At 45.1% G+C, this 15,556-nt stretch overlaps 1 protein-coding gene across 1 annotated transcript in view; it reads left to right on the top strand.

Annotated features, from left to right (window-relative positions):
* Positions 1-1,026: 1,026 nt before the first annotated feature.
* USP13 (ubiquitin specific peptidase 13) overlaps positions 1,027-15,556 on the top strand; it is a 129,450-nt gene continuing 114,920 nt past the window's right edge. The window contains exon 1 of the mRNA XM_065942361.1: positions 1,027-1,766. Within this exon, the coding sequence (XP_065798433.1) occupies positions 1,599-1,766 (168 nt within the window). The 5' untranslated portion in view covers positions 1,027-1,598. The remainder of the gene's footprint in view (positions 1,767-15,556) is intronic.

The following is a 15,556-nucleotide window of genomic DNA, read 5'->3' as shown; positions in this document are numbered from 1 at the left end:
CCATATTTTACATTCCACACATAAGTGATATTACATGGTATTTGTCTCTTTCTGACTTACTTCACTTAGTATGATAGTCTGTAGTTGTTTCTAAGTTGCTGCAAATGGTATTATTTTGTTCTTTTTCATGGCTGAGTGGTATTTCAATGTATATATGTACCACCTCTTCCTTATCCAGTCACCTGTTGACAGACACTTGGGTTGTTTCCGTGGTTTGGCTATTGTAGATTAGCTATGTGCTGCTATGAACATAGGGGTGCATGTACCTCTTGGAATTATAGTTTTATCTGAGTATCTGCCCAGGGGTGGGATTGCTGGATCATATGGTAATTCCTGTTTTTAGTTTTCTGAGAACCTCCATACTGTTTTCCACAGTGGATATGCCAACTTACATTCCCACCAACAGTGTAGGAGAGGTCCCTTTTCTCCACACCCTCTCCAGCATTTGTGTTTGTAGACTTTTTAATGATGGTCATTCTGACCCTCTGTGAAGTGGTACCTCATTGTAGTTTTGAGTTGCATAAAAATCAGTGTATTGAGTCACCTTTTCTGTTTCATGAACTGGTAGGCGTCACTGGTATCCTGCCCTTTACATTAGGTGTAGTTAGGGAAGCTCAGGAGATTTGAACTCATGTTCTGAGTTTCTTTTCTTTCTTTCTTTCTTTCTTTTTTTTTGAAGAAAATAAGAGTATGCTGTGACACATGCTCTGTTTTTGGAGATTATTATATCACCTCCCACCCCAACCTATTATTCCCATTTATTATTTAAGGAACTGGATATGCAAAGGCAGGGAAGAAGTATGTATGAAGTAAGATCCCAAATCAGTCAACTGAAATGGTTCACGAAGAGAAGACTTTCCAAAGACAGACAAAAATATACCCTCCCTCAAATAATCTTGATACTCTCCCCCATACGTAAGAAAAGTCAGTATTACTGGGAAAATATACATTTATCCTTACTTAATCTTACTCTATGCTCTTTCAAAGAGCTTTAGATCTTAAAAACGTGTGGAACAAGTCTTAGATTAATATCGAAGTGCGAAAAACAAATTTAGATTTGGGCCCCACTTTAGGTTTTAGAGTCCCACCCCCATCCAATCAGGGTACGTCCCCGCTGTTATCCTGGTTGTTTAAAAGCAAGCGGTTTAAAAAAATCTCAAATCCTGCCCTTTGTGTTGGCTGCCTCGGAGTTGCCCCTTCGCAGACTAGCGATTTAGGATAGAAAACGCGGCGGTGATGCTCCACCGCAGCGGGCTCCGGAGCCTGAGCCCCCGGGACGCGCCCTCCGCCCCGTCCTCCAAGCCGGGCCGTGGCCCCAGGCCCCTCGCCAGCGCCCCCTCCCCGCGCGCTGCGGCGGGTGCTCCCGAGCGCCCCGCCTGACGCTGCAGCTGGGCCGGCGATTCGCCATTGGATTAAAAATAGCAGCGTCCCCTTCGCCCGCCAGCCCAGGCCCGGGGTGCCCGCTCCCGCCCTGCGGCCGGCTCTGCCCGCCCGTCCCGGCTCGGCTCCCGTCGCCCGCGCAGCCCGCCGCCGCCGCCGCCGCCGAGGTGGGCAGACCCAGCGCCCCGCTCGGCTCGGCTCGAGTGCGCGCCGCGGCCATGCAGCGCCGGGGCGCCCTGTTCGGTATGCCGGGCGGCAGCGGCAGCAGGAAGATGGCTGCAGGAGACATCGGCGAGCTGCTAGTGCCCCACATGCCCACGATCCGCGTGCCCCGGTCCGGGGACAGGGTCTACAAGAACGAGTGCGCCTTCTCCTACGACTCCCCGGTAAGTGAGGCTCGGCGGCGGGACGGCGCCTCGGGGGAGGTCGCGGTGCCCGCGGCCTGGGGCGGCCGCCGAACTCGGCCGCACGTGAAGCGCGGGGTAGGGGGGAGAAGATGCGCAGTGGCAGCCCGGGACCGGCTCCTCGGGGCTCCAGAGTTGGCTCGGGGGCACGGCAGTTCGGCAGACACTTAAGGAGTGCCTACCGGGTGCCCGGCGGCGCTGGATTCCCCAGGGCTGCTGCAGCCGAAGCCCGGGGCGGCCGGGGTGGTTTGCTCCGCCAGCCTTCTTAGGCTGCCAGGACCCAAATTCCTAGCAGCGGCTCCAAAGCCCCGCCACCGTTTGAAAGATAGATCGAGTCGAAGAGTTCCCTAATCTTAACTGTGCGTTGCAGATGGTTTGCGTTCTCTTTGGGGCGAGCGCGGAGGGCGGGTGGGCGGACGGGTTGATTCACCCCGGATGCACGCAGCCCTTCTCTTTCTGGGACCGTTTGCTTTGCTCACGATTCCCACTCCTGGACTGTTCTGCTTTCCTCTCTCCACTTTAAATTACTCCCCACTCCTTTTCTTTCCGTCAGAACATCGGAAGAAACCTTCGGGTGCTTCCACTGGGGCAGCAGAAATCGAGGGTCTGTTGGATTGTTACGGTTTCCCGAATCCTTTCTCTTTCCCTCCTAAACGAGTCACTTTGAGTGAAATGCACCAGTATAAATTATTAAAAGTTCAGTCGCGAGTCGTGACCTCAGAGACTGGCGGGGGAAGTCGAGACGCACCGCCGCCGTCCTCCCGGCGCTGTTGGTGTGTGTTTCACCAGGTTGTATGTGTATGTGTGAGAAGGAAAAAGGAGGGTGAACTGTCCTTTTCGGGAGTCAAAATGGGCTTCAAAGTGACTCAGCTGTCTGGCGTTTATCATGTCTTTTTGAGGACCAGGTTATTTTTATCCACCCACTTTAGAGCTCATGTGTCACTCGGCAGATCTCAATGCAAAAGGGAGGTTTCTGGATTGGAGGCATCGAGGCAGATTTCACAACAATAGTCTAACACAGTTTATTCATATTATGTTTTGTTGGATAAAAAAAAAAGCCAGATAAATGGCACATGTTCCAAAGTATCCTTATTATCTTGTGAGTTGCTTTCGGCTGATTTCCAAGTCTTTTTGTTTTGTACACAGTGGAGTTGCAGAATTTGTATTCTTTCTGTGATATTTTTCTTTTATGCTAGTAATAGATCATTTGGGAGATAAAAGTCTCATTTATTTGCTCATTGCTTCTTTTTTCTTTTAAAAAGGTGTGTAGTGTGAAATGAAATGGTTATATTTATTACTTAGCAGCTTGTGATCACACTCCTTAATGTGTCTGTCAGCAGTGTCATTGTATCCACAAAGTATCTGAAAAATGTCATTTTCAGATTTTGTGTCTAGTGTTGAGCAACTTTCCACTAATAGCTTCTAAAGGTGGAGAAGAATGACCCTAATTAACTTAAGTAATCGAAGATTGTGAATGCCACGGGGAAAGTAGCCCCTAGGATAATACAACATGTAAAGTGGGTAAAACCGATTTCTCTTTGTTTAAACTGGGTTACTCTTCAGATTCTTCTTACAAACTTTGTTACTGAAAGTCTTTTCTGTATTTTATAGTGTATGGTAGGAGTGAAGAAAAAAAGCTGATTATTTTACTCACTTTCACAAATAGTTATTGGAAGCTTACTGTGTGCCAAACACTATTCTAAAAGTATCTTGTCCAGTGTAAAATGATTTCATTCATGTCACAGTAGTTCCTTGGGGAAGACTGGGCTTATTTACAAGGTCGATGAATCAGTATATTTCTTTATCTGTGTTTCAAGGGAGGACGAGAAAGAAGATTTTATAGCTAGTTAAAGTACAGTGCATGATAGTTCGAGATCTTTCCCTATGGTACTTATTTAACACTTTATCATGAATCTTATAAGGGTTCTAGAGCACCCACTATGTGCCCGCTGTTAAATGCATGGCTATAAGAACCATACAGAGCAAAATTCATTGGTGCCAAACCGCAGAGGCTTTAATCTGCCAGTGCAGTAGGACTGTGGTAGAGAGAGGACCAAAATCATCTGAGTGGAAATCATAGTCATCCTTGCATTGGACACTTTTGAAAATGGTCATAAATAAGGATGATTAGAAATAAATAGAACAACATTCTAGGCCACGTAAACTATATGTGCAAACACAAAATGTGAATATTTTCTTTTTATTTGCTAATAATGTATTTGGAAGAAAAAGACTGATTTGATAAGCAGTGAGGTCAGAACCAAGTAGAATAGAAGATGGGGGCCTTGAATGCCAAGAACAGGATCTTGCATTTCATGCGGTCAGTCATGGAAAGCTCCTGTGAGTAATGTGATTTAAAGGGGTGTTAGAGGGAGACTGAACTGATAGATTTTTATTTTGCGTCTCCCATGTCTAAGGTGTGGTGTGACCACTGTTGTTATTCTTCACCTTCGTGGTGTGAAGTGGGACAGCGTGACAACTCATTTCAGTGCCCCCTGCTTCTTTTCTTCCCATTTGCTAGGGATTTGCACAGAGCAGATGCCCAGTAACAGGTATTTTGGAATGAGTGAGAATTTGTCTTTTCACCTACCAATTTGGTCCACTGTCTCACCGTGACCAGTAAGGTTCACCACTCCAGGACTTGGTTCATCTTGCAGGATCTGTAATGGGATCTTCCTGGAAAGGGGGGTTTTGTGTTCCCAGCTGCTGGCCGAGCATCTGGTATATGTACCAGGAACTCAATGAATGTCTAGGAAACATACAAATTATCTGTGGTTATGGGTTATGAAAATGGTAAGGATACACCACATGGGAAACACTGGGAAAGGAATCTTGTGGGATTCTCATGTAGAAAGTGGGACTTTGTTGTGGGGGACAGATGTGAAAGAAAGAACTGGACTGGCAGGGTTTGAATTCCAGCTCTGTCACCCAGCTTTGTAACCTCTCTGTGTCCCAGTTTCTCCAGTCTGCAAAATGAAGACGATAATAGATCCTACCTCATGGGGATGTTTTGTGGATTAAATAAATATATGTGCCTGGCCAATTAGTAATTGCTATAGGAAAAAATGGGGCTTCCCAGGTGGTTCAGATGGTAAAGAATCTGCCTGCAATGCAAAGGATCTGGGTTCAATTGCTGGATCAGGAAGATCCCCTGGGGAAGGGAATGGCAACCCATTTCAATATTCTTGCCTGGAAAATTCCATGGAGCCTGGTGGGCTACATACAGTCCATAGGGGCGCAAAGAATCAGACATGACTAAAAGCTACTGACACTTTCACTTTCACAGGAAGAAAAGAAAGAGATAAGAAGTTGTAAGCCCAAGTGTTTGATTGTCAGGGGTTATGTAGAAAGTTTGATGTAGTTAAATGGGAGACATTGGTTCATACTTATGCTCACAACCTTCATGAACTACCATGTAAAATCTCTCTCCTCCTTAGTCATTGAGCCCCACCTTCATCTGAATATACCGGGTCCCACCTCTCCCCCCTTTCTAGGTTGCCAGCTCTGGGGAGTCCAGACTCTGGGTCTTCAACCTGTGGAGACTTTCTTCCTTTTCTAGGACCACTTTCCTCTCTTGGCAGGATTCTGATTTTGGTTCTGCCAGAGAGATTTGAAAGGTGAAAGAGAAGAAGCTACTATTGCTATTGCACATGGCAGATGTGAGTGTGTCCTTCTGGGACTCGTGGGGACATCAGTCATGGGGGGAGCTGGGATCATTTTTGCAGTTTCTTGTGATGTTTGTGTGTTCTGATTTCCTGAACTTGAGTGGTGGTTTCTCTGACTTTGGCTGTTACAGCTCTTCTCGTGATTTTGTCTCACTATTTCCCTGTGTTAAATCCCTTCCTGCCTGAAATACCTAGAATAGCTTGTATTTTCTGACCAATTCTGGACTGATACACGTACATGATACATACATTTCTAAGTCTCTGTGTATTGTGGCACCCCTATTTTTAACTGAACCCATTGTCCCACAGACCTGCATTCTGTTTTTTACCTGCTTTAGAGAATAAATCAGTAGTTCGCTAGTGTGGGAGGACACAACTGCACGACTGCAACAACAGTGTGGGGAGGGGCTTCTTGGAATGGAGAAGGAATCTGGGGCCCTGAGTGTTACCTCCACAACTTTTCCTCTTTAACTCCTTTTCACCCCAATTTCACAGTAAGCTGGAGTTGTTGTTCAGTCGCTAAGTTGTGTCCAACTCTTTGTGACCCCATGGACTGCACCAAGCTCCTCTGTCCTCCACCATCTCCTGGAGGTTGCTCTAATTCATGTCCATTGAGTTGGTGATGTCATCTAACCATCTCATCCTCTGTCACCCCCTTCTTCTGCCTTCAGTCTTTCCCAGCATTAGGGTCTTTTCCAGTGAGTCAGCTCTTCGCATCAGGTGGCCAAAGTATTACAGCATTAGCATCTGTCCTTTCAATGAATATTCAGAGTTGATTTCCTTTAGGATCTGGTTTAATCTCCTTGCTGTTCAAAGGACTCTCAAGAGTTTTCACCAGCACCACCATTCAAAAAGCATCAATTCTTCAGTGCTCAGCCTTCTGTATGGTCCAACTCTCATATCCATGCATGACTACTGGAAAAACCATAGCTTTAACTATATGGACCTTTGTTAGCAAAGTAATGTCTCTGCTTTTTTATATGTGTCTAGGTTTCCGAGGAGCAAGTATCTTTTAATTTCATGGCTGCTGTCACCATCTGCTGTGATTTGGGAGCCCAAGAAGACAAAATCTGTCACTGTTTCTACTTTTTCACTTTCTGTTTACCATGAAATGATGGGACCTGGTGCCATGATCTTAGTTTTTTTTTTTTTTTTGATCTTAGTTTTTTGAATATCGAGTTTCAAGCCAGCTTTTTTACTCTCCTCTTTCACCCTCATCAAGAGACTCTTTAGTTCCTTTTCACTTTCTGCCATTAGAGTGGTATCATCTGCATATCTGAGGTTCTTGATATTTCTCCTGGCAATCTTGATTCCAGCTTTTGATTCATCCAGTCCAATACATCAGCATTTTGCGTGATGTATTCTGCATGTAAGTTAAATAAACAGGGTGTCAATATACAGCCTTGTCATACTCCTTTTCCAATTTTGAACCAGTTAGTTGTTCTATCTTCAGTTTTAGTTATCTAGAGCCTTTTGGAAATTCTGGGGTGTAAATCAGATTGGATCTTGTCTTCCCTCTTGTAAGCCTAGGGTTCGGCTTTGTCAGCTCATCTTAGTCTTTAGCGCTTATCCACCTGCAGTCCAGTTTCCAGATTTTGTGATTTATGTTTTAAGATATCACTTAAATGTTCTTTTATTTCGGTTTCAGAAAGGAGCAAAATTGACGCATGTGTGTGGTCAGCCCTTTGTACCCTAGAATCCTACTTTTCTCATCTAATAATCAAGAAGTCACTTGCCATCTCTTTTTGTCTGTGGTTAATTACATTTAAAGTTGTATCAGTTTTAGAGCTTTGGTATGTAAGAGATGATGCTGATCCTGTCAGGAAAACTTTCAGGAAAGTTTGTGTTCTCAGCTCATATTGAACCTGGTTACCTGTGCAACTCTGAATTCTCATTTCACTCTCCTGCATTCTTCTTCCTGTGGATGGAGCTTGGTTCAAGTGTTGCGGTTCAGGCTGGGGGATGTACCTGGTCATCCACTCTACTCCCTCTCCCTCTCTGTCTTTTTAAACAGTTGTGTTTGTGTAAACACTCACAACATAAAATTTACCATCTTAACCATTTTAAGTGTATACTTCAGTGGTATAAAGTTGATTCCCACTGTTGTGCAGCCATCACCACTACCCATCTCTAGAATGCCTTTCATTTTGCAGAACTGAAACTCTGTCTCAATTAAACAGTAATTCCGCATTCCTCCTTCTTCCCAGCCCCTGGCAAACACCATCCTATTTCCTCTCTCTATGAGTTTAACTGTTCTAGGTATCTTACATAAGTGGAATTTATCCTTTTGTGACTGGCTTATTTCACTTACCTTGTTTTTAAGGTTCATGTATGTTGTAGCATGTGTCAGAATTTCCTTCCCTTTTAAAACTGAATAATATTCCATGTATATAGACCAGTTCAGGTGCTCAGTTGTGTTCAACTCTTTGTGACCCCATGAACTGCAGCACGCCAGGCCTCCCTGTCCATCACTAACTCCTGGAGTTCACCCAAACTCATGTCCATTGAGTTGGTGATGCCATCCAACGTTCTCATCCTCCGTTGTCCCCTTCTTCTCCTGCCCTCGATCTTTTCCAATGAGTCAACTCTTCACATCAGGTGGCCAAAGTATTGGAGTTTCAGCTTCAACATCAGTCCTTCCAATGAACACCCAGGACTGATCTCCTTTAGGATGGACTGGTTGGATCTCCTTGCAGTCCAGGGGACACTCCAGAGTCTTCTCCAACACCACAGTTCAAAAGCATCAATTCTTAGGCGCTCAGCTTTTTTTTTTTTTTTTTTACAGTCCAGCTCTCACATCCATACATGACCACTGGAAAAACCATAGCCTTGACTAGACGGACCTTTGTTCACAAAGTAATGTCTCTGCTTTTTAATATGCTGTCTAGGTTGGTCATAACTTTCCTTCCAAGGAGTAAGCATCTTTTAATTTCATGTATATAGACCACATTTTGTTTATCCATTCAACTGTCAGTGGACACTTGGGTGGCTTCCTCCTTTTGGCTATTTGGATAATGTTGCTGTGGATATAGTGTATTCCTCTCTCTTTTATGTCACTTCCCATTAGTGATGGGGTTCCAACTTGGCCTCCTCTCTCTTACACTGCCAAGGCTCAGGTTCTCGTCACTTCTTGCCTAGACTCCTGCAGAAGCCTCTTAACTAACTTCCTTACCTTCCTTCCACCTGTCACATTGCATTCCCAGTTGTTTCTCTAAAACATGGGTCTTGTCACATCATTTCCCTGCCTAAGAATTTTTAACTGCATTAATCTAAACATAGTAAACAAGTCAGTTTATCATGTTGATCTAACTTTCCTTGCTTGTGTTGTCTCTTAGCACCTGCCTACTGCCTGCATTCCCTTTGGCCTTAAGGACTTTTTCTTCAGATGCTCCATGCTTTCACTCCTCTGTACGTTGGCCTGGACTCTTCCCTTAGCTTGGAATGTCTTCTCCCAGCCCCTCACCCCCTGCACCTCACTGATCCCTAAAACCCAGCTCAGGTATTTTCCTGGGGTGTTCTCCACACCCCCACCCCCAAGCTGGGCTAGAGATTTATTGTCCATCTCTATCATGGTTGAGGTGCTGATTGTTGAAGATACCGAGTCACTGAGATCTTAGAGAATTAAAGGAAAAGAGTAGACGACTGAGGGAATTGACGGGTGGTCCAGTGGTTAGAACTTGGTGTTTTCACTGCCTGGGTTCGATTCCTGGTCAGTGAACTAAGATCCTGTAGGCTAAGCGACACAGCCAAAACAAACAACAGTAGAGAGCAGAAAGCTGTGCCATTTTGTGAACTGGTGCTAGCAAAGCTGTATCTTTTGTTTTTATATTTTTAAAAAATTATAAGCATACATTTTAGAATAAAACATGTTCTTAAAAATAGCTAATGCTGTATTTTTATTTTAAAATATTGTCTGGAAAGTTATAAGCTTGAAAAGTGAGGGAAAGGGGTTGCAGGTACTTGCTGAGTGTTCTGTGTATTGTGATTCTAGGTGCTGCAGGGTCTTGGTAAAAGTGATCGCACATGGTGATCTTGGGGAGATGAGACGAGAGCTGGTCTCTGTGAACATCGCCCAGGCCTCCGTGCTGCTGCTCATGTTCAGTGTTGTGGGTGATCAGCCCAGGATGACCCTTGTCCCCATGTGCAGGGGAGATGTGAACAAGAGCACCTATTTTTGGAGCTGGAACAGCAGGACAAAGCAGTAATGACAAGAATTTGATGAATCTGAACTTGCCTTCAAACTACAGATGTTGCTTAATGTAGAAAAGAATATGTGCTTCCTGCAGTAAGATTAAAAATAAAAGATTTTGTTTTGTGTCAGTTAGCAAGGACTCTTACTTATTTAGAGCCCCCTATGCTCCCAGTGCTATAGTGGAGGTGTGAGTATTAGGAGATAAACAGAGGACCGCAGGAAAAGAGGGTATGACCTGGATCTTCCTATCATAGTGGAATGTCTGTAATGAGTCAAATACCATATGAGGTACTTCTATACACACCACCTCATTTAATTACAATAGTAACTGACTTATAAGCGACAGTTACTGTTGTTGTCCCATTTTACAGAAGAGGAAGCTGAGAGTCAGGGAGGTTCGGTAGCATGTTCAAAGACTTGTATGTGACAGAGATGGGATGTCAGCCTTGATGCGTCTTGAGGTTACACCCTGAAGCACTGTTAGGATATTCAGGTTGTGAACAGTGTGGCCCTGAATGGAGATCTCAGGCACAGGAGGAGTAGGTAAAGACTGGAAGAGTTATTGGCCTGGACAGTCAGATGGGATCTGAAGAGGGGGCATTTTGGAGCAGGGGAGACAAGGCGTGGAGGTGGGACCAAGCTTGGTGTGTGTGTGTGAGCCTTCACTGGCTAATGGGGGAGGATTACTGGGGAGACTGGAAGGCAAGGCTGACATCTCTGTGGGTGATGAAGGAGATTGTCTTGATAAGATTAGACTAGATGAGCAGGCCGGTTAAGAGCAAGGGAACAGCATGAGGCCATGTGACTGTTCTGGAAATGAAACGAGGAATAGGTTGGAAAGTGAGAAGACTTTGAATAGTAATTCCCAGGAGTTTCTTGTAATATCAGAGGGGGTTGCCTTCATGAGGGTGTTGGCAGTGGGGATAGAGATACTGGGGTGGTAGGACTAAGTTGGTAGGGATTTTGATGGAGGCTGTGGTTCAACTTGGTGACAGAATATGCAGTGGGAGAAGGCATGGGAGGAGTTAAAGATGACTTCAAGGCTGGTACCCTGGAAGATGGACTGAACCAAGGACATGGATGAGGGAGGTGAGTCAGTCAGAGGCAATGGGCAAGTACTGTGTGCCCTCGGGGAAAACTGCAGACTGGCATGGCGCTCAGAGGTCAGTGCTCAGACTGCAGGGTCTGGCAGCCCCTAGTTTAGAGACCCAGGATTTGTGAGTAGCCCTTCCTTTCTAAGAGCCTCAGGGATCTTTGCCCCCTGGGGTTATTGAGGGGGCAGCAACTAGCCCAGGCCTCTTGGCTTCCTGCTGATTGGCTCGAGTTCAGGAGCCTGGGGCAGCATTTCCAGCCTGGGGTTTTGGAAGCAACCTCAGTCAGTGTGGGCTGTCTTTCCAGACCCCCAGTCAGCAGAGTGCAACCACTAAGATCAGTTTAGTAGCTGAAGTTGTTGTTGTTTAGTTGCTCCGTCGTGTTTGATTTCTTACTGCATGCAACACTCCAGGCTTGCCTGTCCTTCACTGTCTCTTAGAGTTTGCTCAGACTCACATCCATTGAGTTGATGATGCCATCCAACCATCTCATCCTCTGTCACCCCTTCTCCTCTTGCCTTCAGTCTTCCCCAGCATCAGGGTCTTTTCCAATGAGTTGACTCTTTACATTAGATGGCCAAAGTATTAGAGCTTCAGCTTTAGCATCAGTCCTTCCAATGAATATTCAGGACTGATGTTCTTGAGGATTGACTGGTTTGATCTCCTTCCCATCCAAGAAAGTTAACATGGAGGCCACCAAACCCTGCAGATACTTCACTAGCATCTTGGAGCACTCCCCCTGCCCCCACCCCCCTCGGCGGGTCTTCCCACTGCTATTGTCAGGGAGCCCTCAGCCTGGATGGGCCACCTCCAAGAACTGAGCTGTCCTTTTTACGTTTGGGGAGTGGAGCTGGCAGGGGCTGCTCCAACTTCTCCCATCCCTTGCAGGATGGCCTAGCAGAGCACCCAGCCCAGGCTACTCACTTGAGTGGGGTGGCTCTCCTTTGTCTGCCCTTTTGCTTTCTTGGAATGAAACAGCCTTGGAAAAAAAGAAGTATTTGCTCTTTTCTCCAAGCACCTTTCCTGCCCCCTGACAGTGTGTGCTTACCGACAGCCGCCCACCTAGCTCCTGCCACCAGAATGACATCTGTTTCTCAGTTGCACCTGGAAGCATGTGGGGCCCAGACTGGCCTGGGTCCCAATCCCATCCTGCTCCCCGCTCCCATACTTACTACTTAACAGCAACAGGGCTTCATTGAGTGCTTTGATTTGGCTACCTTTCTCTGCATCTTGATTTTCCCTTCTGTATTACCTACCTTACAAGGTTGTACTCACGGCTGCCCGTGGAGTGTTCCTTATTGCCTTCCCTCTCTTTAGTGACAGATGTGGTGGAGAGATCCCCCCGAGAAGAAAGTGAAAAAGGATCTAGAGGGTCTTGAGGTTACCCCAGAGGGACATCCTGTACTTAGTAATTCTTTGTGAGGCTCTGTTCTATAGCGAAAGCCTTGGGCATGAGTGTTTGCTGGCCTTGAGGGGAGCTCTGTTCAGGGCTGTGTGTGTTAGTCGCTTAGTCGTGTCCGACTCTTTGTGACCCCACGGATGTAGCCTGGCTGTCCATGGGATTCTGCAGGTAAGAATACTGGAGTGGGTTGCCATTTTCTTCTCCAGGGGATCTTCCTGACCCAGGGATTGAACCCGGGTCTCCCGTACTGCGGGCGGATTCTTTACTGTCTGCGCCATCAGGGCTGTTATTCATACTCGAATTTAGCTCTTATTGATGGGCTTTTATGAGTTAGCCTGGAAGCCTAATCTCTGTGTGTAATGTAGTTTATCAGGGGAAACGCATCCTGAAGAAAGCCATCTATTCTTAAAAATAATAAGACCTCTGACTTTAAGAGTTTTTTTTACCTTTGACAAAGCAGTTTCACGGTTTTTAAAAAAGATGTACGCTGGGAATTACTTAGATGGATTATAGCTTCAGTTCAGTGCTGCTGAAGATGTTCACCTCATCTTCATCCTCTCACAGTTTTTAGTTTGCCTGTCTGTCCTGTGAGCATCGTAGTAACTACTGCTCCTCTTGTTCTGCCCAAACCCTTCCTAGCTGTTCAGGTGACAGCATCCTTACTGCTCCAAATACCCAGAGCAAGGATTTCGTTTTATGCTTAGGGGAAAAGTTAATAAATGATGCCTCTGTGGAACAGTAAATTGACAGCGTGTCAAAACCTGGCTGCTCGGACTGTGCCTCTAGTGTCTGGGACCAGGCTGTGCATCTCTAAGGCATAGGAGTTCCGTGCAGAGAGAACGTCAGAGTTGGAGCAAACTAGAAGAATCATGACTGCATAACATTTCTATTTTTTCTTAACACTTCATGGCCACAAGCAGGCTTTATCAGTGTTTAGCAGAGAGGCCAACAGTCTCTTGGGATTATATGCATTTTTTTTTTTTTTTTCTTAGCTGATATTGTTGTTCAGTCACTCAGTCGCGTCTGACTCTGCAACCCCATGAAATACAGCATGCCTGATGTCTGACAGATAGCTGATATGGACAGATTTATTTCTGTGGACTTGCTGTGGAAACCAGGGTTTTGGATTTTGTGACTGTTGTATTTTGGGAGTTCTGTTCTACTGGTGAACGGTTTGAGTCTTTCCTTGCTTTCCGCCTATATATTTTTTTGATGGTACTTTATTTCCCCTTTCTGTGGATTGCATGCTTGCTGCACTAGATCTGGAACTTTGTTTTACTTTCTTATCGGACACTTGCTTCCCATCTGCATGCACTTAATTTTTGTATTTTAAAACTGTTGTCTGTTTTGCTCTAGGAGCCAGATTGTACTGGGCAATCTGTGCTCCGATCATTGGAATATTCATATATACCATTCAGGTATGGAAGGACCCGAGAGACTAAATTAATAGGCGGATGGTTGCTTGATGAAAGAGTTGAGCAGAGAGAGATGGGAAGTCTTATGAAGTAATGAGTCAAAATGTTTAGGGGTTGACCTCTAACTGCCCTTTCTCACACACTTCTACAACTCTTCTGTCTTCTGTGCTTCTGAGCTGTATCCTAAAGTTATATTCTGAATCTGCCCCAGTTTCCCCATCTCTGCCCTCAGCTCCTTTCCCGTCTTCCTCCTCTGCCTCCCCCAGGCTCAGCCATCATCTTACCCTGTTTAGACAGGGCTGTCTGAAAGAACTTTCTGGGATGATGGAATTGTTCCATGTCTGCACTGCCCAGTGTGGTAACCCCTAGCCCCATGTGACTACTGAGCACTTGAAATGGGGCCAGTGTGACCAAGAAACTGATTTTTTTTTTTGTCACCTACTTTAATTTAGATTGACACACTCGTACATGGCTAGTGGCCACTGAATTGGAAAGCAGGAGTCTAGGCTTTACAGTACCCTCGGAACCACGTATTCTCTGGGTCCTCTCTCCATAATTTTCTCTGTGGTAGCCAGAACGATCTTTAAAAAAGTAGATGAGATTATGGTGCTTCTCATCTGGGAACCCCCCAGCGCCTCTACAGGCCTGTCTTCTCTCTCCTCCCACTCCAGCACCCTGAGTTTCTTTCTGTCCCTTTGATGACACAGCCAAGCTTTTCCTGGAGTTGTGGCCTTTGCACATGCTTTCTCATCTAGAGTGTGTGCTCTTTTTTCGTTTTGCTTGTCTGATCCCTCATTCTGAGATCTTGCCCTCTGGGAAGCCCTCCCTTCCCCCCCACCCACAACATGTTTCTCCCACCCCCACCACGCTGTATCAAGACCCAACATGTAAATCCTTGGCTGATTCATGTCAATGTATGGCAAAAACCACTACAATATTGTAATTAGCCTCAACTAATAAAAATAAATGAAAAAAAAAACATGAACAAATTGCAAATAAATAAATAAATAACAACTATCTCTAAAGAAAAAAAAAAAAAGACCCAAACTCTGTTGTTTCCAATCTCAGGCTCCTCTGTCAGAAATTATCTTTTACGCCTCTTTGTTATTTTCTCTCTCCTTGCTAGGATGCAAATGTTATCAGGACACCAAGCTTGCTTGTCTCTCTGCTGAATAAACTCTTCCTGTCCCACATCCTCCCACCCGCCTTCTCTTGCACCCCGGAGAAGACATCACAACCACATGCTCTCTCACAGCTTCTTTTCCAGACTCTGCACAGGCCATCCCCATCTGTAAACTTGGATGGTATCCAGCTGGGGTACATTGTCCTTGACTAGTTTCATTTTTTCTCAGTTGTAATCACTTTCTTGTCTGCCTCCCTAATCACCTCTCTTACTTGTGGCGTGTTCCCACATTTCCTTAGCTACTTGTTCTGAGATAATCTCCTAGTTATTTCGAACCATGCTTTTGCTTGGAGAAGCCAGAATAGCCAGCCCCTTAAAGGCGAAGTTGTGAAAGCCTAAGGAAAACTTGGTTTAAGAAAAGGAAACATTGGAATGACTGCCTGTTCTATTGTTTGATTCTAAATACGTTCAGTTAAGAAAAATATTCCTGTTTTTATTATTAAAAAGTGAATCCATGTTCCTGAAGAAAAATTAGAAAATGCCAAAAGACTGTGAAGAAAAAAAATCCCATCTCATCTCCCAATTGGTATGATATCCTGTGTCATGGAGTGTGTATGTGTTGTGTATATCACATAGTACATCATACACGCTCTTCTGTTATTTGCTTTCTTCACTCAGAAATACCATGTACAGCTTTTCCTATTAGTAAATACTCAAGTCAGTTTTATTTTTATTTCATTTTAAAAACACATTTATTTTATTTTTGGCCATGTCAGGATCTTGTTTCAGTGCTCTGGCCCTCTAGTTGTGGCACATGGGTTTAGTTCCCCTGCGGTATGTGGGCTCGAACCCACGTTCCCTGCATTGGAAGGCGTATTCTCAAC

This window comes from Muntiacus reevesi, chromosome 8, assembly GCF_963930625.1.
Source record: "Muntiacus reevesi chromosome 8, mMunRee1.1, whole genome shotgun sequence".
Classification (NCBI taxonomy): Eukaryota; Metazoa; Chordata; class Mammalia; order Artiodactyla; family Cervidae; genus Muntiacus; species Muntiacus reevesi.
Note: the sequence above shows the minus strand (reverse complement) of the source record. Positions and strands in the feature narration are given on the sequence as shown.